Raw genomic sequence first — 22016 nt, forward strand, 5'->3', positions numbered from 1 at the left:
ACAGATGTAAGTGACAGACCAGCACCGTGTATGCCTTTGGTGCCTCGAGCGGGACCACGACCCGCAGGCTGCCCTGGCTGCCACGTCATGCACCCAAAGGCCTTGAGGGAGTGATTCCTCAAGCTGATGGCGGCTTGACGTATGACGCTGCGACATTCCTGGTCAAGAGGAAGGTCCTGGAAGCCATTTGGGAGCCTGAGGTCATTGTCGCTTTTAAAGTCGTTGAGCCATTCGGGTATGTCCAAGTCACAAAAAAAGAAAAGGAAGTCGAAGCGTGCTTCAAGTTCGCCTCGTCTGCTGGTCGACGAGATCAGGTAGTGTCACCTCTCGAGGCCTGGCTCTGCAGTTTAGCCAGTGTCTGGGTCCGCTCTGCGCCTCCCCGAGTTTCCGGCAGCCGTAATGAACCCCCCCAATTGCGTGGATTTTATATCCATGCACCTCTTCTTTGGGTGGCCTATTCCGTAAGGCATGCCTTCGTGCCCGGGGGACTGGGAGGTGCCCCTACTGGATCCACACCAGCGGCTCTAGTGCCAGCCAGGCTGCAGGGAATCGATAGCTATTGTGTGCTGTGTCGGTCTTGGGTATTTCCTTCTAGATCGTGAACATATCCCATCTTGTTCATGACTTTGGGTTATATCCTTTTTATGGATCTTTTCAACATCCAAGTACAATTACATGTTTACTTGTGGTACACGAGTTAGGACTTGAGTTGTGTTCTTGTGTTTGTATTTACACACCCTTGAAAAAGTCGGGAGACTAATTCCCATGTGTAACAAAACATGTGTCAGCTGTTTCATTGTGTGAAGATTTACTGAATAAAGGAGAAAAGAAGACAGAGAGAATCTGAAATCTTTGTACAAATTGTGCTTATTTTCTCTGCACTGTTTATCGTTTTCACAAATCTTTGACGTGTGCTGGGGAGTGTGAGTGTATTCTGTTAGCTTAGGCTAAAAAGATTGGGGAGGTTTGTGGTTCTCCTCACCTTGCCGCACCGCCACTCAAATAGGTGACTTTAGGATAATTACTACGTGGTTTTCTCCTGAGAGGCGCCAATAAACCTAGAAACATACCACTTTTTGTTCTGTCTTGTTTTCTTCCGCCAGCCTGGCACTGTGGTTTGTGAACAATGCATGCCTTTTGGGCTGCTTTTCCTACACGCTGTGGGATATTGTTCCGCAGGTGCTGCCAACTGTCCCGGACGAGGCCTGGGCTGTTCTCTCACAGGCTGTTGCCAATAAGAGAGATACAGCAAAGTTCACCAACCTTTATGACTTGACACCACCGACTCATGAGGCAGAGCAGCTTCGTCAATATTGGCCCTGCAACACCACAGCTGGTTGAGGAAGACTGTCTTTTCTGGGGATGTCCAGTCTTCACTCATGGACATGCCCTTGATGGCTCCCGTCTCTTCGGAGACAAGGCGGGTTTGGCGCTGGATCACTTTAAGGCCAGCAGGGTCACGGCCTGGTCCTTGGACCTTTCTATGGCCCACTCATCACCCTTAATCCGCCTTTTGCTCCTTTCGTGTTTCAAATACACAAGGGAACACTCAAGGTAATTAAGGACCTTGGGTAACAGTTATATATGCGAACAGTGGTCCTTAACCAAGTAACATAACAACAAGATAAATATAGATTGAAATCAGTGCTATATTCTGAATGTCAGCCGGACAAACAATTTAAAAATATAATAGATCCAATAAACAAGGTTGAGAACAAGAAACTTGTTGGACACAGTCATGTACCCTTTAGAGAACAAAACAATTCCAATTTTACAAAACACACAAGGACATTTCAGGCAAGACAAATATAGCTTGTAAAATGTAAATTAAGTCAAACTTAGAGCGAAGTCAGTGCAGTTTTTTTACACAGTGGATTAATGTGCAAGCTGTTCCATAGGGGTCGACGACGTTTCGATCCTTTTAAGCAATAGTAAGATCATCATCAGGACAATGAATAGTGCATGCCTGATATCAGAGAAATTGCCTCAGGGAGGTGATGACTAATTTCCAAAACGATAAAGTAGTCCAAGGCTGACAAAGCGGACCAATGGGTGAATCTTAACATCCATTAAATGTTCAAGGATTACTTTCAACGCATGTCACTCGACGATACGCCCAAACTCAAGGTGAAGACCTGGTAACAAGCGTAACAATGCACTTGTCAATCAAATCATCATTCTTAAATGGAAATTCAAACTTATTCAAAGTAATCCAGAGTTGGTGGTTTAAAAACTATCTCCTGCGGCGTGACAGTGCACAGTGTGCCGCAATATCCTCATGGGAGCATGCCGAGTGAGTTTTGCAGATTGTCTGAAGGGGCTACTCCCTCCCCTTCGAGACTACCCCTTCGCTCATGCCACCCACTTACAACAGGATGACAGAGGGCCATCTATCGCTTCTCGGCCAGGAAGTGACGGCTCTTTTGGCCGAAGGAGCCATAGAGAGAGTGCTGGCACCAGAATTAGGTCGTGGGTGCTATTCCTGCTACTTTCAGGTGCCCAAGAATGGCAGAAGCCTTTGTCGTATCCTTGACCTACGCTCTTTCGATTTCTTCCTCAAAAAGGATACATTAAAGATGCTCATTCTGCGGTGCATGCTGCTTCAGAATCTTATCCCTGAATACACTTCTCGGAAGAACACACAGCGTCGACACTTTTCCTGGTCGCACCATTATAGCGGTTCAGATCCTGATGAGACTTCCATCGTTTTTTTTCAGACTGTTATGGACATTGTCCATACTACGGGACACTCAGCCTTGAAAAAGTCAAACAAACGACACACGTGTCGGCTGCTTATGCTTTACATACCAGATATTGTGGGAAGCACAAATGGAATAAACAACTCACACAAAAAAAGAATTTCATGGAGTTTTCTAGTTTTGATTACTTTTAGATTACTTTTAAAAAAAACTTTACTGAATGGTCTTCTTGTGCGTACTTTGGTACTTATACTTTTGCTTACGTTTCCACCAAGGACCCTGTCCTAGATAGGTATACAGCCCAGGTGGTGGGTTTGCAGTACCATGACATCACCTCCATCTGGTTGTATGATGTTACAACGCATGCCATTACCCTGCATGCTGTTACAAGGCATACCTTTACCACGACTTGCTGTCTTGGTTAGATCTGCTCGCCACCTCCGAGAACATGCAATGTCGGGAGTTCTGTATGCTGTAATTGTCAAGCCAGCTGTCGCTCGGAAACACTTTTCATCTCAAGTGGAGTTCAGGCCTCCTGTGTGCCTTTCCACCGATACCACTTCTACCCGGAGTTCTCAAGAAGATCAGGGACGACCATGCCAAAGATATGTGGCTCCGGACTGGACATGGAGAGTCTGATATCCTGAGCTGGTGAGCATGTCCATTGGTCCTCTGATCAGGCTACCTCTTCGGGAGGATCTTCTGTCACAGCAGCAGGCAAGGGTTATCCATCCGAATCTGTCAGCACTTCACATGCTTGCATGGAGATTGAGCGGCGACAGTTGCCAGCTTTCGAACTTCCGCCCGAAGTGTGTAACATTATCTTGGCAGCCAGGCGTCCCTCTACCAAGATGGTTTACGCTTGCCATTGGGCCAAATTTGTGGCATGATGTTCAGAAAGACACATTGATCCCCTGTCTCAGGTTCTTCTGGTCCTTCTTTCCCTTGCCCAGCAGGGCTCTCCTCTGCAATTTCTGCATTTCTTCGGTTGCCTGACCAACTTTCCCTTTTCCAATGCCCTATTGTACTTAGCTGTTTGAAAGGTTTGCAACATATGTTCCATTCCACTCTCTTCATTATGCCCCAGTGGGATCTCAATCTTGTCTGCACCTTCCTTGTGTGCGCTCCATTTGAGCCTCTGCACAATTTTCCATTCAGACGGCCTTTCTCCTGGTGATCACGTGACCGGAGGGTCAATGAGCTTCAGTGCTTGTCATCCAAGGCTCTTTTTGTTAACATCTACCTAGACAAACTGGTGCTTCGTACAAGAGCTTTGTCTCTTCTGAAAGTGGTCACTCCATTTCACGTAGACCAAACCATCACTCTGCCTACGTTTTATGCACCTCTCATCCCTCCAAGGAAGAGAAGCGACTTCATCATCTGGACCCAAAAAGAGCGTTGTCGTTCTACCTTGAAGGCATGAGAGTTCCGGGTGGATGACCAACTCCTCGTGTGGTAAGTTAGAGCAGAGAAAGGACGGGCTGTGCATTAGCATAACAACTCTGGATGTGCTCCAAAATCTGCTACGCATTGGCCAAGAAATAACCTCCTGAGGTAGCGCATGCTCATTCCACCAGGGCTAAAGCTGCAACCACTGCGTTAGCTTGCAGAGTTCTTGTCCTGGATATATGCCAGACAGCAATGTGAGCCTCATTGCACACGTTCACCAAACATTACTGTGTGGACAGTGAAGTCCATAGCGATGGACATTTTGCTTGTTCGGTCCTGCAGTACTCAACACTGGGGAGGTATTGCTTGCGTATCTATTCTAAGGTAAGGAATCTGCGGCTAGAAGTCTCTGTCAGATTAATAAATTATTTGCCTTCAGTAACGCCTTATTTTGTAGAGCCTCTGCCTAGCTGCAAATTCCTTACCGATCCACCCATCCTCCTCGCTCTGCGAACGGATTTCTAGGGACAGGGTACTTACCGTTCAGGGCCCTAGTTTTCTACACCAGTTGTCAGTGTACTTGTGCCTCCGTGCTTCTGGCATGGAAATCGCGAAAAGTAAATGACGTCATCACGCCTGGGTGGCACCTATATAGGCACCATGAACATCACTTCTGACGCAAATGACGGCACACAGAGGCAAACAATGCAACCTACCTGCACACAGTAGTACTGCTCACAAAATTTTTCCGAATCAAGCTTGATGCTTTAGGAATGTTCTACGGTAAGAAATCTGCGGCTAGATAGTCTGTACCAGATAAGGCGAAGGTAAGTAACATGTTTGTCTGAGGGACTGGTGTGGCGCAGTGGCCAGAGCTGCTGACTTCGGAGCATGGGACTCACGGTTCAATCGCCACCGGCAGCTCAGCTCAGCATCATGTGACTCTGGGCAGTAGCTCACTTAATCTCCCCGACGGCCCCCAGCACCTTGAAACCTTAAAGGATGATATGTTCGTGCTTTACAAATATGTATTATTACTATTATTATTATGTCTAGCTAGATCCTCCTCTCAAGTACTTGGGACCTCATTATGAGTGGCTTTGCAATCGTGACGGGCCATTTGCTGAAATTAACAGTCCCATGAGGATTATAAATTTTCCAGGAATACAACGCATCTAGACTTTTTCACCTGACCACTTCTGCGCAAAGTGTCTGGGGGAACATCGACCTGGAAATGTTGAAAGGCATGCAAGAATAAATACTAAGACTTGATTTTCGTATGATATTGCAGAACGTATTTTCGCACCGGAGCATTACCAATCCCCAAAGTATTGCTCATTTCCCAGTTTTGGAATGCTAGGCTTCTAGGGTGAAGAGCTTAACCTATGGAGGTAGATTCTCATGTTCCATCGAAAGTCATAAAGCATAGAAATTTACTGTTCAACTCCTGAATAAGTCCTGGAGGAGAGCCCTCCATATGACTAAGAACAAGTAATTTCTTTTCTGCAAATAAGGCAGAAATAGCATTATTGTATTCTAAAACCTTTACGCTTATTTCTTAGTAGGGGTATGGGTTCCAAACCTGCCCTGCACGCCTCTTGTCGCCCTCCCCTGCCGCTCTTCAACAGTCCGCGGGGACTGCAACGGACACCTCAGCGCCAGGGACTCCAGCTCCCAGAGTCCCCTGAGGCGCTAGCAGCAAGCGTCACTATCCCGCGCCAGGAGGCGCTTCAATCAGGATCAGGGCTCCCATAGCGCGGGACGCGGCAGGCCCATCCGTGCCCGTCAAAGCCCAGAAAAGGCCGGGCTGGGCCATACCCTTTTGTTCCTCCTATCTTATAATTCTGCATTTTGACCTTATTTACATCTGATTAGACATATGCGTGTGTACAAAGAAGAACTTATTAGATTTCTTGAACATTGATTGTGAGAACATTTTATTTTTCGTAAGCATCTGGATTCACATCTTGCTTGTAAATTCTTGTTTTAGTAACATTCTGGTTGTTCTTATTAACCAGTTTGTGGTTTTTATAGGTCATAGATGGATATTTCTAACACTGTACAGTCAAGTGCCCTAGCACAAACGACCTATCCTGAAAAAATTGAATTGAGGGTATTTATCGCAATCTCTTCCAAAATTATACTCTCTAAAATAGTCCCGGAGTCATCACCCAATTAGCAAGACGAAATGGGGAAAAGGAAAGCATCCGATATGATTATGGGGAAGAAAAAGATTGCAAAAACATAAAAGTTAGTTAAATCAGCAGCTGAGAATTGTGTCCCCAATAATGTCAAGACGGAGTACGGGTACGACTCCCTCGCCTGCCCTAAGCAATTGTGGTATCGCAGGAAGGGATCAACATAGTCTACCAAATAGTGAAGTAATTCATGAAGAATGTTCAAATAGATACCTAACCCTAGAGATCAGTGTGGAAGAAAACCAAGGTGATGACCTAGCAAGCGAAGTTGTAACTAGACCAACTGGTTTGGGTCTGGTAGAGGAAGCTTCACAGAATAAATTACATTCCACTTATAAGTTGGTCCAGGACCTTTATGAAAAGCTTAACACTGTCCAAGATGAGGTCAGTACAATTAAAAGAATGATTGAAGCACTAATTAAGCATCCCCCAATATATGTAGGAACAGGAGTTATTGATCCAGGGGATAAAATCAAAATGGGAAAGAAATCCGACCCCCTAAATGTAGTAAAGTGAGTATCTAAAACTTCAGATAGAATAACTGCAAACCAAAACGCCAACCAGGTTGCTAACCAAAAGTTGCACACTAAATCTCTGGAAACTCCAGAGCCACTTAAGAAAACTCAAATAATAGAACAATCGGAGCCTTTTAAGATTCTTGGCCGAACAAAATTGTACTTTCAGGGGGATCAAAATAGGAAAGAAAATAGACTAAACAGGTATGCAAATAGAAATCGGGGAAACCCACCATCTAACTGGGGTTCGGATGGGGGCACCATGCTTGGGAAGGTGGTTTGGTGACAAGGAGGTGGATTATAGATCTCCCCAGAGCTGTCATACTACACCTGGAGATGAGCAAAAGTTGCATAGTGTATTTTTAACTAATGTACCAAGGCTAGCCTCGAATTCCAGAGAAGATCGGGAGTCCCTTGTAAATAAAGTAACACACTTGTTCAGGAAGGAAAGGCAGTGTCGCTCTATAATAAGATCTGATATAAACAATGTGGAAACGATTCCCCAGGACATTGGGAATCTTGATGATATAATGGTATCTTTCTGGTCTAAAGACATTGCCGAGAACCTAATTGTTATGAATCTAAGATCTCACTCCCTCTTCAAATCAAGAATTGGTATCCGGCAAAGTAGAGCTCAGGGAATCAGCGATTCTAATCAACTTAATAACCAAAAGTGCTATAGAGACCTTGAAGCAATTGACTGACTATCCCAACCTATGGCCATCCACCCTAAAGTGAATGACATAACCCAATCTCTGACATAAACATGTCGGCCCCCACAATCTGTTGATCAATCTCCACAACCTTTCCCATCTGAAGGTCATAGGCCTGAGGGTAACCAATTGAAGGTTAATGTGACCCTGGGAGGGCCAACGTCCTCTTTTAAACCTGATCCGCAGTTCAAAGCATTTACCAAGGGTGACAACCTTGACACCGCAGTCCCACACTTACCTCAATCCCGAATAAAGATGGTATCCTGGAATATAGCTGGGCTTGCAAGGAAATTGCAAGAACCGGACTGCCAGACATATTGATTCCTTTGATATTTGTCTCTTCCGAGAATCCTGGGCAATGGAACCATTATTTAAAAATGGCTATAGGACATTCAGTCTAGAGGCGCACCAATCAGCTAGAGGAAGACCATCTGTAGGCCTCTTAATCCGGATAAAAAATAACATCAATGCTTCTATAGCTACTCTCCCCATTGCCTTTGATGACATCTTGGGTCTTAGACTTGAATTTTCTAACAAATTCAAGCTTTACCTGTTTAATGTATATATACGACCCAGAGACCTTTCAAAGGAATCAGTTATTATCACCCAGTTAGAGGAAGCCATCGATTCTATCCACCCTAAAGATCTTGTTATATTGGGAGGCAATTTTAATTGCTGCTACGAGCCATTGCAAGGAATAAACATGGTCACTGAAGAACAAGACCCAGCTATGGGCATCCCCTTATTGGTAATAGAAGAAATGATGAGATCCTTTGCGTCAGCATTACAAATATTTAATTTTACCATTGAGAAGGGTCTTAGATCATGCAATGCCAGAAGCCATCTAGATCTCAAATGTTCAAATACTTTTTCAAGAGGGTTATCATCTTCCCGTATAGATTATATTATGATAAGTATTTGTCACTGGGAGCGTGTCCAATCTTTCAAGTTAGATACCAGCAGAAAAGAAAGTGATCACTTCCCCTTGTGCCTAGATCTTATGGGGAAAGTATTCTTGTTGTACTCTCCTCCCCAATCAGATAGGGATTTAGAGGTGATAGAGCCAGTGGTTTCCAACAATAGGAGGGCACTAAAATGGCCATCCATTTTTGGTAAGATTGAACGATTAACACACGTCTTCAACATCTTTGCTGATTCTGTATCATATTTTTTAGAAAATTGCTCTGGTGGCCTAACTATAACTCAGGTGCACCAGACGTTAATGGAGAGTATAAAACCCCATTTAACCAAAGCAGTCTTTGTTAACAACAAACATAATACCAAGACTAAACAGTCTAATCTTTGGTTTGACACTGATTGTGCACTTGCTAAGAAAAATTTAGCCAAGACTTTGGAAACAAAAAACATAGTCTTGATTAGGCAATCCAGGAACACATATAACAAAGTCCAGAAAGTTGCACGCAGGAGGTGGGAAGATGATAGTTGGGAGGATTTGATAACAGCTATTAAGAAGGGTGATCAGTTTTTGTTTTGGAAGATTATTGCAAATGGTACCAAGGCAAACATCCCGGCTCAAGACCATAACTTGAACCCTAGGTCTTGGTATAACCATTTTGCCCATCTGTATGCTGCTCTGGGCCAAATAACTGAAGCTCCTATAACTAACATCAACACACTTTTGTTATCTAATGTATCCACTCCTCTCCAATTTAGTATGGCAGACACAATAAAGGCAATCGCTGCCATAACACCCTCCAAAGCACCCGGTCCTGACAAAATCCCGGGTGATTTATTTAAACATGAGGTAGATCCAGATCCTTGATAACCTCATTCACCCCGATTGTGCCAAAAAAACAAACCTCCTACACAGGCACTCTGCGATAATCTCACACTGTTTTTTAAGGAAAAAATTGAGACCATCATCAACAAACTAAACACCACCCTTCCGCAAAATAATTCCTATACCCCCGGGTGTCCGCTGAGCCCAGTACACCTACCTAGGGAATGTTTGCAAGTCCTCCCCTCTATTTCGGAAGCAGACTTTGAGAGAATGGCACACGGAATTACCTCTGGATCCCCCCTTGACCCGCTGCCTCCAAAAACTTGGAAAGCGTGCGGAACTGAACTCTTCCACACCCTCCGCAGGATCTGCAACCAATCCTTGTGTTGCGGAGTTGTCCCTACCCCCTGGAAACAAGCACTTATCACCCCACTGCTGAAGAAACCTTCACTGAACCCTGAGTGTTTATCCAACTTTCGGCCCATATCGCTTCTACCCTTCCCGGTGAAAGTTGTGGAACGCTGGGTTAGCTCCTGTCTATCGATACATCTGGAGCAGAATCACATTTTGGACGATTTTCAGTTTGGATTTCGCCCAGCCCATGGCACCGAGACAGCGGTGCTTACAGCCATGGAAGAACTTCGTATGCGTGCAGACAGGGGCCACGCAGTGGCCTTGATCTTATTGGACCTGTCTGCCGCATTCGATACGGTCAACCATGCGATTCTGTTAAAAAGACTCAAAGAGGCAGGGGTTGACGGCACCGCGTTGCTCTGGTTCCACTCATACCTGCGAGATAGGAAACAGGCTGTGTCCCTCCCCCCTTTTCAATCCGCTTTTTCCCCGGTACCTCACGGGGTGCCCCAGGGCTCGTCCATCGGCCCGATCCTTTTTAACGTTTATTTGAAACCATTAGTTATTTTGATTAAATCCCACAGTCTAAGAACTATAAATTACGCGGACGATACCCAGCTTATCCTTTCCTGGGAGGGGGAAGACTCAATTCCCATGGAATCGTTCCACGACTGCCTGAGAGACACAGCCAGCTGGCTGCACAAAAATACTTTGCAATTCAATTCATCAAAGACCGAGGTATTGTTCTGTGCCGGGAGCCGGATTCCTCGTCTATTCCCCACGGAATTCTGGCCCCCGGAAACCCCAGAAAAACCACAGCCGGTGACTAGTGTCCGTAATTTGGGCGTCATGTTAAACGACAAACTCAGCATGGAAACGCAGGTAATCAAAACAGTTTCCACCTGCTCGGCCCTATTGCGTTCTCTACGCAAAATTATGCCACTACTTCCCTCACAGGCACGAGCACTAATAGTCAGGTGTACTATTCTTAGTCGCCTTGACTATTGTAATGCACTTCTGCTAGAGTCCCCAGCTGTTCTACTGGACAGACTCCAAAGAGTCCAGTCGGCCGCAGCCAAACTTGCTCTCGGATGGACCAGAAGATCCTCGGCTACAGCAGCCTTAGCCGAGCTACACTGGCTCCCACTGAAGCAGCGAATAGCTTTTAAAGCACTCTGTCTTGTTTTTAAAGCGCTACACGGAACTGGCCCCAGATCCCTACAAAATTTTTTTTCCTGGTACACCCCCACTAGAACTCTCCGATCCGCCTCAGCCTGCCTTGTTGTGGTACCCAGATTCAGTAAGGTAAGGACGGGGGGAAGATCCTTCAGAGTGGCTGCCGCTAAGCTCTGGAACAGTTTGCCGGTCGACATCCGCCAAACCCCACAACTCCTCCCTTTTAGAAAGCGAATTAAAACCTGGCTCTTCCCCTAAACCCCTCACCGTTACTCGTTCCTAGCCCCCCGTTCACTTTCATCTCAGGAGTAATCTCTCAGCGCCAGGATACCTGCCAGGTGACAGATGCGCTATATAAATGTTTTAAATAATTAAATAAATAAAGATGTCTGGACCCCTTACATCAATCTTCTTTCAAATGGATTAGCCAGTGGCCAGCCCATTCCTGATTCATGGAGAGAAGCGGAGATCGTCCCGATCCATAAGAAAGGCTCGAGGAACGACCCAGCAAATTACAGACCGATAAGTCTGTTAGATATACTACAAAAGGTCTATGCTAAATAGATCTTGTATAGACTAAGTGAGTGGATCTTAGATAATAATGTGCTTTCCTCTTGCCAAGCTGGTTTTAGGAAGAAAATAAGCACCATATATCAGGTCTTTAGGCTATTAATTATATCATGGAAATATACACGGTTGCGGCATGGTCACCTATATGTGGCCTTCATAGACTTGAAGGCCGCATTTGATTCCATCCCCAGAGACCTACTTTGGGCTAACCTACTCCAGCAAGGGGTCCCGAGCAACATTGTAACGCAGCTGGTTAAGCTCCATGAAAATACATACGCAAAAATGCTGTGGGGGAAAGAAGGAGAATACTCAGAAGAGATACCTGTACAAAGGGGTGTGCGCCAGGGCTGTGTCCTGGCGCCAACCCTATTCTTACTCTACGTCAATAATATGATTGAAGCCCTTAAAAAAACAACCATGACTCCCCGAAAATGGGAGGTGAGCATATTTGTGTGTTAACTTTTGCCGATGATACCATCCTGCTATCGCAAACACCTAGGGTCTGGTCTCCAAAACCTCCTAAATGCGTTTGATGAGTATTGTAGGCAAAAGGGCCTTGAAATCAACCCGGTAAAAACAAAGTATATAACCATTAGAACACAAATCCTTTAAAAATAAATTGCAGTTAAAAGACGTAACCTTGGAGCGTGTTCCAAATTTCGTATACCTTGGGGTTACCGTTGACTCCAAACTTTCATGGAATCCCCAGATTACGAAATCTAAATTGATCCTTACCCAAAACGCAACTCCAATCACAAAGAAACTCTTTTCTACCACGTCGAAGACGATTGCACCTACACTCCAAGTATACAAATCTAGGGCCCAAGCAGCTGCCCTATATGACTCAGAGTTATGGGGGTGGGGGGTGCTCTCACCAATAACCATAGGAGAAAATAAAATCATGAGAAGGTTCACTGCCCTCCCGTTGGACCTAGGTATTAAACGGATTGAGCACAGGGCTATCTAGATGACCCTTTTGTACTATATCAGAATATGGACCACGGTGGAATTGCACGCCTACAGACATGCACTAAGCGGATTGATTAGTCTGGACGCCTCAGTTACGTTCCCTTGGTTGGTGCATATTCGTAGATGGTTGCTGGACTTGGGCTTGAGCAGGTACTGGAAACATCCGGACTTGCTCACCCCTGATTCCAAACAGGAATGTAAAACCATCTTCTGGAATTTTATAGAACAGAGTGTTACATCAAATTCTAGTTATGGGGAGGAGGAGCTTCGCGCGCAACCGGTATGGTCGCGTGAGCACAGGGCTCCCGGACCTTCGCCACCTCCGCCGCTTATCCTGCATTTTATCCTGGCCACGACGACGGGTCGTTACTGGCACAACCCGGCTGACCTAATAGTCGTTTTCTGATTCCGGTTTGGATTTTGGGAGCCGAAGTTACGGGCTCCTGAACTTTTCTGGCCTGCTCCTCGGTGCTGGCCCGGGCTCGATTTCTCTGCCAGCCGGGCAGTAATCGAACAACAACGGCTTGCCCGAGTCTCCTTGCCCTGCCATTCACTTTCGGTTTTGTTTTTGGCTTTGTGACCTCTCCGACTCTGGTTTGCCCTGACCTGCCCTGGTCACATTCTGCTTTGCTGCTCCACCTCGAGAGCTGCGCTGGCCTATTGTGGTTCATCGTGTGGTGTGAAGTGCCCACTTTATCTTACGAACCCGTTTTGGGCCCATTGAGTGTAGCCATTTTCACCAGGTCCAAGGCTCCCCTCCGGGCGCTGTACCCAAGATGGCCGCCAAACCCGAGGGTGACAAGCGCAAGACCAAGCCGGCTCTCCGTGGGAGCTCCATACAGTCAAACGTCATGGACAGATACACTCTCTCTAAGGGCTCTCCGGGGGGACCGAATAAACCCCCGAGCAACGTCGGAGATGATTCCTTGACGGGTGAGGACTTGACGCTGCGAGACGTCATGGGCGCCATTGCTGGCATGAAGGCCTCGCTGGGTCAACAGTATGAAACAAACTGGACACAGTTGCTATTGATGTCACCCTGATCAGGGCAGATCTAGCTAAGACCAATGAAAAGGTCAAATCTCTCGATTTGAAGACCTCCAGTCTCACCACCGACGTCTCTGATCTACAGGCGGAGGTCAGCAACCTGCGATCTTCACACAACTTTTTCTCTCGTCGCCTGGAAGATTTTGACAGCCGTGCACGACGGAACAACATTCGTGTGGTCGGTGTCCCTGAAAAAACAGATGCCTCTTCGGTTGACCTGCTTGTGGAGGACCTTGTTGTGAACTACCTCGCTCCCAAGGGTCTCAGTAAGTTCTTCGCTGTGGAACGGGCTCATAGGATACCGGGAGGAATGCCCAAGCAGGGGGCCACCCCGCGACCCATTATTGCTAGGATTTTCAACTTTCGGGACAGAGACGCGATCCTGCAAGCGTCGCCACAGAGTGGTCCCACTGGCTTTGAAAACACTACAGTGAGTTTTTACCCGGACTTCACCCAGCAGGTACAGAAACAGCGACTGGGGTACCAAGGGGTGAAAAAGAGATTGAGAGACAGGGATATGAAGTATGCTATGCTCTTCCCGGCCCGGCTACGTTTGGTGTACAAAGATCGGACATTTTTCTTTAACCATCCTGAGGCTGCAGGAGACTGGCTTGACACACTGCCTATGCCGCAAGAACACTCTGAATATTCCGGAGGGGCTGAGGGCGGCCCGGTGGAGCAGGAATAGGGGGCGAGATTGGCTCCCGGATCAACATATTGACTTTAAGCAGTGGTTTGATGCTATGCAAATTTGATTGCTACTGTACTGTCTTTCGGGGGTATGGGCAGGGGGTGGGTGAGTCTTTCCTCCTCTAGGGTTCTTTTCGTAGATTAGTTGTATGTTAGGGCGACAGGCACACTGCAAGTTGGGGTGGCTTTTGAGTCTTACGCAGGGGTGCAGGGTGGGGGGTATGATGTTGGGGGTCTGTTGGGGGGTAGAAGGGGCGAAGTTACTGTTCTTTTGTTTCTCTCAAGGCAATGTACTGATGATCTCCTGTAGTTCTGTGTTGCATCTGTTGTGGGATGGAGGCGGGGTTAGTTTCTGGGATGGGGGTAGGGGATTGAGGTTATTGTGTTGGAACGTCAATGGGTTGGGAGATGGGATAAAACGGGGAGTGGTACTACAACTGGTACGTCGTTTATCCCCTGATGTGGTGTTGCTACAGGAGACGCACTTAATAGGCAATACGTGCCATGCTATGAACAGGCGTGGTTATCGTCTCTTAGCGCACTCCGGTTTCACCTCTGGCTCTAGGGGGGTTGGTATTCTAGTTAGGAACTCCCTCCCTCTTGAGGTTGACAATATTATCCTCGACGATAGAGGGCGGTACGCCACCATTGTTGGGCGCTGGGAGGGGAGGGTCATCACCCTCCTCTCTGTCTATGTTCCGCCTGGCCTGCAGACTACTACTTTTGCCGATTTGGGGAAAGTGATCCTGGGAGTTCCAGAGAGTCAGTTGGTGGTGGGTGGAGATTTTAATTTAGTGGTGTCCGGGACGTGCGATCGCTACCCTCCCAGGGAAATTGCGAAGTCTCAATCCTGGTTGGGTGGCTTCTTGGACACTCTGGGACTGGTCGATTGTTGGAGATTGCTCCACCAGGGGCAGTTGCAGTACACGTTCCATTCCGGTGCCCACGGTAGTCTTTCAAGACTAGACTACGTGCTGATGCCCTCTCCGCAGGCCTCCTCTATCAGGGAGATTAAACATCTGACCACTCCCCATTATGGTTGGTCATGGACACGAAGCTGGGAACGGAGGGTCGGGTGGCTCCGATTAACCCCTGGTATCTCCGGGACCCTAAGGTGCGGGCGGAACTGATTAAAGCGCTAGATCATTACTTTGCGGAGAATGTGGGTTCTGTGTCCTCTTCTGTCTCACTGTGGGAAGCGTACAAGACTGTCATTCGGGGCCAGGCCCTTTCCTTAGTTAGCAATGTTAAGAAGCGTAAACAGGAGGCGGTTGTTCGAATCGAAAATGAAATAACTGCTTTGGAAGGGGAGTGGGATTCGGGGGTTACCCAGGATAGGCTGCATCTCCTTGGTCTTAAGCAACTCGATTATAGAGCACTGGTTACTGACGCTGCAAAAGTAATGAGCAGAGAGCAGCAAGGACGTCTGTATGATGTGGGTGACAAAGCGGGGAAATTGCTCGCTTGGTTGGATAAGAAGGAGTGTGCTAGTCGTGTGGTTCCGGTGATTGAGAGTGCGAATGGTGCGAGAATAACTGGCCCTGCTGAGATAGTGGAGTGTTTTGCGGAGTATTTCCGGGATGTCTATTCCCCTGTGTCAGATAGACCTGAGCAGGACTCTCGGCTACTTTTGCGGGATATCGCGTTGCCTTGTTTGTCAGACCCTGAAAGAGAACTCCTCGATGCCACACCTACTGTCGAGGAGGTTGCTATTGCTATCCGCGCGGTTCGGTCGGGGCAGGCCACGGGCCCGAATGGACTCCCCATTGAGCTCTACAAGCTTCGCCCGGATAAGATAGCCCCTTATCTTAGGTCGATGTTTTTGGAATCGTTGGAAACGGGTTCCCTCCCTCCTGATCAAAGACTGGCTTCTATTGTTGTAATACACAAGGAGGGGAGGCCGCGCGACCGCTGCACCTCTTATAGACCCATATCTCTCTTAAACGCCGAGCCTAAGATCCTGGCCAAACTGCTTGCTAATCGCTTAATAACCGTCATCGGCGACTTGGTTCACCCCGATCAATCCAGCTTTATACCACACCGCAACACGGCATTGAACCTCCGGCGCCTGCATGGCGCCCTCGCGAGGGCGGCGACGTTACGTGAGCCGGCCATTTTAGCTTCTTTGGACGCCACAATGGCGTTTGATACGCTGCAATGGCCATATCTTTGGGCGACCCTCGCAAAGTTCGGTTTCGGACCAGTATTTATTAGCTGGGTGAAGTTGCTCTACACTGATCCTGTAGCTCAAGTGGTTGTAAACGGCCGAGTTTCCGCTCCGTTTGCCCTTGGCAGAGGGACGCGCCAGGGCTGCCCCTTGTCCCCCCTTCTTTTTGCTCTCGCCTTGGAACCCCTGGCGGCCTGGCTGAGGTGAGAGCCATCTTTGAAGGGCATTCAATGGACTTCAGACTTTGAAGACCGTGTGTCCTTGTACGCGGACGATATCCTGTTGTATCTTACGTCACCTCGGAAGTTGTTGATAGTCCTGTTCGACGTCTTGAACTCTTTCCGTAAAAATTCCGGTCTTGTCATTAACTGGTCTAAGTCTTGTATCTATGTTCTCTCGGGCGACGCTCCCCTTTTGCCTCGTGGATGTCCTATACAGGTGGTGCGGGAGGGATTCAAGTATTTGGGGATCTTTATCACCTTGGACCCCGTACTCCGTTATGAGCGTAATTTGTTGCCTCCGCTTCAGCGCCTCAGGTCTGACGTTGCTGCCTGGCGTAGGCTACCTCTATCCCCTCTAGGACGGGCGGCGTTGTTCAAGATGATGTCACTACCCCGGTTCTTATATGCGCTGCAGAATACTTTCGACGCTATGCCTGCTAGCTATTTTCGGGAGGTTGAAAGTCTACAGCGGCAATTGCTATGGGGGGGGGGGGTCGTCCCCGTATTGCCCTCGCGAAGATGACACTCCCGTGGTACGATGGCAGAATTGCGCTTCCTGACATTCGTCGTTATTATTGGGCCGATTAACCACTGTATTTATGGTCCCACGGCGAATCCGGCGTTCGAGATGGATAAGTGTTTGTTACCCGGCGGAGACTACAACAGGGTTCTGTATGCAAGATCCGCTGGGAAGGCACTCACGGGCCCCACCAGGATAGCAGTACAGGTACGGCATCGCGCCACAGCCGCCCTGGGTTGGACGGATAAATTGACTCGAGTGACCCCGCTGTATGCGTCTGAGAGACTGGGGTCCCTATGGAAACCGAAGGGATTCGATAAGTGGGACGTAATTGGTATCTGCAGGGTGACTGATGTGTGGACCAAAGGTAGGGTCAAGACGTTTGAGGAGCTGAAGGTGGAGTATGATTTGAACGCTAGGGAATTTTCTCGTTGCGCGCAAATTCGACATGCGGTGTTATCTATTTTTCCATTGGGGGTGGATATTCCGGAGGCATCCCCGCTTGAAGACCGAATACTGGATGGGTATGTCCCGGACAGCACGATTTCGCTAATATATAAAAAGTTGATAAATAACAGGGTTGACCTCCTATGTCGCCTCCGAGAGGCTTGGACCAGTGACGGCTTGGAGCTAGACGATGAGGATTGGCAGGCGGCAGTGTCTTCCCCTAAGGAGGTGGCAATCCCGGCGCGTCTTCGGTTTGTTCAACTCAAAATTCTTCACAGGGTCTATGTTACCGGTCCGCGTCTGGTGCACATGGGATTTTCTCTGGATGGGCTGTGTAGGCGTGGTTGTGGCCTCGTGGGTACCTTTCTCCATATAATCTGGGAATGTCCTGCGGTGGCGCGCTATTGGACTCGTGTGCATGAGGTTATGAGTGAGGTCACGGGTGTGATGTCGATGCCTGAGGCTAGGCGGTGCTTGTTGAATGTGTGGGAGCTGAATGACTACAATGTGGCGCAGCTTCAATGGGTGACCCTGGGCAATATGATTGCCAAGAGAGACATAGCCCAATTATGGGGTGCCCAGAGGCTGCCTGCGGTTCTGGCATGGAAACAAAACATGGATTGGTGCATGTTCAGAGAGAAGACGGTGTACGTTGCCCGTGGCAGACCTCGTAAATGGGGGAAGATCTGGAATCAATGGAACTCATACCGTGGTGAGATATGTGCTCCCCCCCCACGCGGATTTAGAGACTGAACTGCTTCCCTCCCAACCTCGTGTTTCTTCCGCAACCATTTAAGCATTTCTCCTGTTCCAGATTTCCTCTCCCCTGCCTCTCCCGTGATTCTGCCGATTGTATTGCATTTGTATGTCCTTATCCTCGCATTGATGTGACACATTTATGAATGTACTGCCTTGTGCTGTTTTTTCTTTTATGTTTCCATGTTTTTCACTTTAATAAAAATAAATATTTAAAAAAAAATTCTAGTTATGGGTCCATTACATCCCAGTTCCTGAGCCTTAATATTAGCCCCTCCTTTGAACCCTTTCTAGATGAGGTCGTGCCTCTTCTTGCTAAAATGCTGTATCTAAAATTTAGATACGGCACGCTGCAAATCAAGACATTTACATCCAGGTGGGGGAAAAAGGAACGGTGAGGTAGAAGATCGTATATGCACAGTGTTCCCTGGGAAGAGATGAGGATATTGCTCATGTCTTATTCTTTTGTAAACTATATGAAATCCCCAGAAAAAAATGGATTAAACCCTTGGGTAGGAACCTCTGTATCGGGAAATATATTGAAATGTTGCGTATTCTTAAGACAGATACCTCTAGATTGGTTGTATTTGGAATGAGTAGATTTTTATTGGCAGCCAATTTTATTAGAACAAAGCGAGGCTTAAGGTTTTGACAAAAAATGCATTTGCCAAATTATGATGCTTTGGTTTTATACAAGGAACGTAATTTTATACATTTGAATATGCATATAATGGTAGCAAATATATTTTTTAGCTGATTGCTAAAATCCATAATTAATGATTCATTTGTATTAGGCACTTGCACTTTATGTATCTAAGACTCTGTAGATGATCTGTTAATTACTATCTACTTTTGATATGGAAACCGTAATCGTAACCCCAAATATTGGTCTTAACTATTGTAATTAAGATGAGATTGCTGGCTCCTTGTATTGTAAACATCTATCTTGTGCTGCTAAAATTATAAAATTGCACTTTAGGTACTCCACTGCCAGGCACTGTGCACCTTAAAAATTTGCTGTCTTTGCCCAAAAAAAAAAAGTGAGATTTTAGAAATTGCTTTTAGTTGGAACGATGATATACGTCTGCTTTTATATTTGTTTCTATTTTTCTTTGATGATTCTGTGAATTGAATAAAGATGCTTAAATAATAATGTTTTCCTATAGTTTAACCTATAAGGATTGTTTACTACTTATTTCTGCCATTTAGTAGTTTATCATTAAAATAAAAACATTCACCAGCTATAATGTAATAAAGGTAAAAAAAACATGTGTAAGATTTGTAGTAGACTGCAAAAATAATAATGCATTTGTCAAATAAAAAGCTTCCTTTCAATGGCAACCCTCAATTTTGAGGAGTGCTGGACATTTTTCCTGCACCCATGTTAAATACATATTCTCATTATTCAAGCCGGAATGTAGTTTTTAGATAAACTGTGTTTTGATTGCTTATGGATTTATACTGTGTAAGTACTCATTAGCCGCATTTCCCAGAACTATGCATGATGCTCATAAATTTCTTTGAAAACAGAACTGCTGATGCAACTTCTTCTTTCTTTCCTCTAGATATGGATGTGCGGGGGCAGACTATTAATAATCCCTTGCTCCAGGGTGGGGCACATTTTCCGCAAAAGACGCCCTTACGGTTCACCCGGCGGTCAGGACACCATGTCACACAATTCCCTGCGACTGGCGCATGTTTGGATGGATGAATACAAGGTGATCATTCCGGTATTTCTCACTGAAGCAAACATAAAGAAATCTGAAATAGAAAATATTTTGGAATGTCTAGTCATAGTGCACAAGTTGTTATTGTCCTATGTTATCTCAGAGCAGTGGTTCTTACTCTTTTGACTTATGTGGACCCCACTTAATCCATACTGAAATCCCTACTGAAAAATATTAGGAATCTGGGGACCCCACTGTGTCATTAATGGAAGCCAGAGACCCCCCACTAATCAAGTTCGATCATTTGAACCGCAACACATTATACAAAAATACAGAAACAAGCGTTCTTCAAACAAATATATAAATTATAAAATATTTTATTTCATTCACAAATATAAAATTATACAAAATTGATTTTTAAAGGGAATGTTGGAGCTTTTCTAAATTTCTTTGAGGCCACCCATCTTTTATAATATATTCTGTTTGATGCACTTGCACTACTCCCACAAATCAATCTGAGGTTAGCTGCTTAATTATTAGCCTCCAATTTCAAATTCCTTACCATAACAGAACTTTAAACATGTTACACTCTCCATCTTTATTTATATGTAATTTTTTAATCTGTTAAGATGATTTATTTGTCTAAGCAGTTGTGGACCCCCAAGGGTTCCCAGGCACAGGTTATAAAATGCTGTTTTAGAGGATCTTTCAGTTATGCCATTCTTCTGTGTCATACCACTTATTTCGCCCTATCACATCTTCAGAAACATGTATGTCAGTTTTAACAGTGATGGTAGTTGTTGATGGCATTTAGCAAACAAAGCTATGCAGTGGGGTTTATTCCTTTAATTTTCCTATTTAGCGTTCTGATCAACTCTTATAGTCACAAACTAGCACAGCAAAAAAACATGCACATGTAGGCGTTCATTATGAATAGCGCAATTCCACCAGGATTGGTAACTGTTTGGTACAAGTCCACCACTCACAATTCTGAGTGGCCCGGTGTGTCCTGCTTCAGAAATCTCGAGTCTGCAAACTCCAGACCTGATATTTCCTGGCCCAGTGAAGTGCCGAGGGCAGGAACACAGTCCGGCCCCAGCCCCTAGAGCATCATGGGAGAAGTATACAGCAGTCCCCGCAAGCAGGCACCAAACTCTTCCCTGTGCCCCTGGATAAAGGGCCGCCCCTCCCAAAGCACAATACGAGGGAAGCAAACTGCGCTCCCTCTGGAGTACCCTTACCCTGGCCCGCCCCTCCTCCACAACCTGACCCAATTCTGGCTTTCTACCTACTCGAAGCTGATCTGTGGCAGTCTCTGTTAAAAGGAATAGCTTTGATATTACTCTTGGACCAAATGTTTTCCCTGGAATGGTTTTGTGCTGTTCGTTTTTTTTTTTTTTTTTTTTTTTTTCTTTTCTCAAAAGTGACTTGCTTTTGCTGATACATGTATTAATTCTTATCCACTTGATATAGTTTGCTTTTTATAAAATCTTCACTTTTTTGCAAGGTGCTGAGCTCATCTATTTAATATCCTACTTAAGTTGCAAAACTTCATTTCCATCCTGAAAAATGCGTCACTAAACATAAACATAAACTGTTATCTAGCATTGTGCAGCTGAGAATCTCGCAGTGTGTTCGGGAAGCTTCAGAATCCTAGCGCAAAAGACCACCAAATGAGGTAGCTAGCAGGAATGATTTAGGGATTCTGGTCTTTGGTGCATATATGCAGAATAATGTGAACCTTTTTGAGAGAGGCCTTTTACTGTAACATCTACGCATGTAAGTGACACATATATATCATTTGTCATTGAAATTTTGAAGAACGAGTAAGGTTTTCAAAGAGTTGGAGTGAAGGATGCCAAGAGCTAAGATACTAGCACCTTTCTGGATAGAATCTCTGTGGTTCAGCTCGGCTGGGAAATAACAATCTTGCTGCCATCCTGAGCTAAAATCTTTGGAAATGTTATCATCTCCCCTCTATCCACTGTTCACTGGTTTGGTTCCTGGTAAAGCACTGTATATTACACTTTCTGCCTCCTGTAGTACTATTCCAGTGTTTATGTCAAGTATCAGCTAGAACTTTGCATTCGGAGCCCTTCTCGTGTCCAAAGTCAATCCCTTAGGACAGACTTGCAGTGGCAGAAGAGCTCTCTGGGTCCTCCATCCCAATATCCTCT

General features: G+C 46.0%; 1 protein-coding gene across 1 annotated transcript in view; it reads left to right on the forward strand.

Moving 5' to 3' along the window:
* GALNT11 (polypeptide N-acetylgalactosaminyltransferase 11) overlaps positions 1-22016 on the forward strand; it is a 339938-nt gene that overhangs the window by 262995 nt on the left and 54927 nt on the right. Inside the window, exon 8 of the mRNA XM_078663224.1 lies at positions 19738-19890. Within this exon, the coding sequence (XP_078519350.1) occupies positions 19738-19890 (153 nt within the window). The remainder of the gene's footprint in view (positions 1-19737; positions 19891-22016) is intronic.

This window comes from Lissotriton helveticus, chromosome 10, assembly GCF_964261635.1.
Source record: "Lissotriton helveticus chromosome 10, aLisHel1.1, whole genome shotgun sequence".
Classification (NCBI taxonomy): Eukaryota; Metazoa; Chordata; class Amphibia; order Caudata; family Salamandridae; genus Lissotriton; species Lissotriton helveticus.